The sequence below is a fragment of the Sinocyclocheilus rhinocerous genome, unplaced genomic scaffold (genome assembly GCF_001515625.1).
Source record: "Sinocyclocheilus rhinocerous isolate Xijiao unplaced genomic scaffold, SAMN03320098_v1.1 scaffold929, whole genome shotgun sequence".
Lineage (NCBI taxonomy): Eukaryota > Metazoa > Chordata > Actinopteri > Cypriniformes > Cyprinidae > Sinocyclocheilus > Sinocyclocheilus rhinocerous.
This window is the reverse complement of record NW_015652158.1, coordinates 1-1889: the sequence shown is the minus strand read 5'-3', so window position 1 is coordinate 1889 and position 1889 is coordinate 1. Positions and strand designations below refer to the sequence as shown.

The following is a 1889-nucleotide window of genomic DNA, read 5'->3' as shown; positions in this document are numbered from 1 at the left end:
TGGGGTACCTGTTAAAGGTTTCACTAGGTTGGATGTGCACAATATGGAGGAGTTGGGGATGTTCAACCCCCAGACTCAGCATTGTGGAAAGAGATCTGCGTCATTGCAGATCTCAACCTTCGCTCATCGAGGGGAGCAGAGCTGCGGCTGCAGCTGGCCGTGCTGGGTGAAAGAGCCCTGTGGTTGGGTCTGACGGGCTTATCAGAGAGGGAGAAGGCAGAGTTCCTCGATTCCCCAGTGGAGCCAAAAGCCCTTTTTGACAGTGCAGCCCCGCAGTGACAAATAATGCATCAGCTGTGCGACTAACGCAAGCAAGATAGGGAAGCTTTTGAAAATTGCCTTCCCAGGAAGCCTACTGCTCGCCCTCCCCTCAAAACACGTGTCCGGGGTTTGGCTTCCAGGGGGGGACAGTTAGGGTACAGAAACCCTAGCCCTAGCAGTCAATGCAGGCGGAGGTTCACCCAGCCCAAAGGCCTCGTTTGTGGCAGCAGCGGCTAAGCATCGCACTGTTAACCTTCAGGGAGGGAAAAAGAGGCAGGTGACCTAACCTGTGGTCTGGTTTTGAATAATCAAAAGAGGGGCTACAGCACTCATGGAGTCTCTGTAACACACCTCTGCACAGCACAGGAGTCTTGTCCCCCCCACCGTGGGGTGGGATTCAAACAAAATGTTCAAAGGAAGGAAGTTCTCTGAGTGTTCGCACCAGTTAATACCGGTTCCCCACAAGTTGTTCCTCCCCTCTCCACCTGCAGGGTTATGCAAGAGAGAGAGGACGAAAGTTTACACAAGTGGTCTCATTCAAAAGAAATAAAAATGGTCCCAGTGCATCCAGGCAGTGGGCCAAGAGCACAGATGTATGAGAAAATAAAAACAAATATACACACAAAACCCCCAGCTCCGCCGCTAGAGCTCACGCAGAGAGTTGGTGCATGCGCAGTACACCCTTGGGTTTTGTCCAGGATAAAACGGGGTTATTGTCTGGAGTTTGCTGTAAAACCTCCACTCTTCAACAGTGTGTTAATATCAACAGCAGAAAGGGAATCAGCTCAGATTTTAGAGGAAATAACCTCTTTATTGAGCAAAAGATTAATTTCGGGTCGTTCCGCAGGAGAACAGCCAGAACGGCTTTTACTGTACATCCTTAATTGGAAAGCTTACCTTTTTGTGAGCCAGTTTTTAGCCACTAAAACCTCCTCCGATTTTTGATCTACACTGTAATGATCGGCCAGACCTCAGAGGTGCTCCTCACAAAAGAAAGCTATCAGATTCAGGATTACAGGCCTGAACACCTCTCAATATTTGGCCATTAAGAGATGAAAAACCTTGCTCCATCTCAGACACCATTCTGTCAAGGCAAGGTAGAAACAGAAACCAGCTCAAACCAGCAGACATGCTTCAAAACATACCTAACCAGCATTGGGCCACAATGCTGTAATATTTCCCTCTATATTTTGACCAGTGGTTTTTGTGTTCTCTGCTGCCACTGTGCTCATCTCCCTTAGTTTCCTTTGCATGCCTCTCCTGTCTTCCACTCTGCCCTGCCTCCAACAGTTCATCCAGCTCCATCTGTCTTACTTCTCCTCCACCTGTAGGGTCTTAGTCAGACATTACATGAAAAGGCATCAGTTCTCAGGAAAACCTCTGTAAAGTCTATAAAATTGCATTATCCAACATCAAGCAGGGCGTCCTAAAATAAAACCGTTACAGACAAAAATACAGGAAGACGGTGCACTTGTATTACTTATGAATGGGAGAAATTGCAACGCCCAATATGGTGAATAAGCCTCGCCTTCTACATGAAAGAGACAATGGTTGATTAGTAAAGTCATCATATGGTGGCCCATAGAAACAGTCACTGATGAGGCATCTACGTATATATATATATATAT

At 47.2% G+C, this 1889-nt stretch overlaps 1 protein-coding gene across 1 annotated transcript in view; it reads left to right on the top strand.

Annotated features, from left to right (window-relative positions):
• The window catches only part of LOC107713867 (uncharacterized), a 5772-nt gene extending 5493 nt beyond the window's left edge, over positions 1–279 (top strand). The window contains exon 3 of the mRNA XM_016519510.1: positions 110–279. Within this exon, the coding sequence (XP_016374996.1) occupies positions 110–279 (170 nt within the window). The remainder of the gene's footprint in view (positions 1–109) is intronic.
• Positions 280–1889: the final 1610 nt, after the last annotated feature.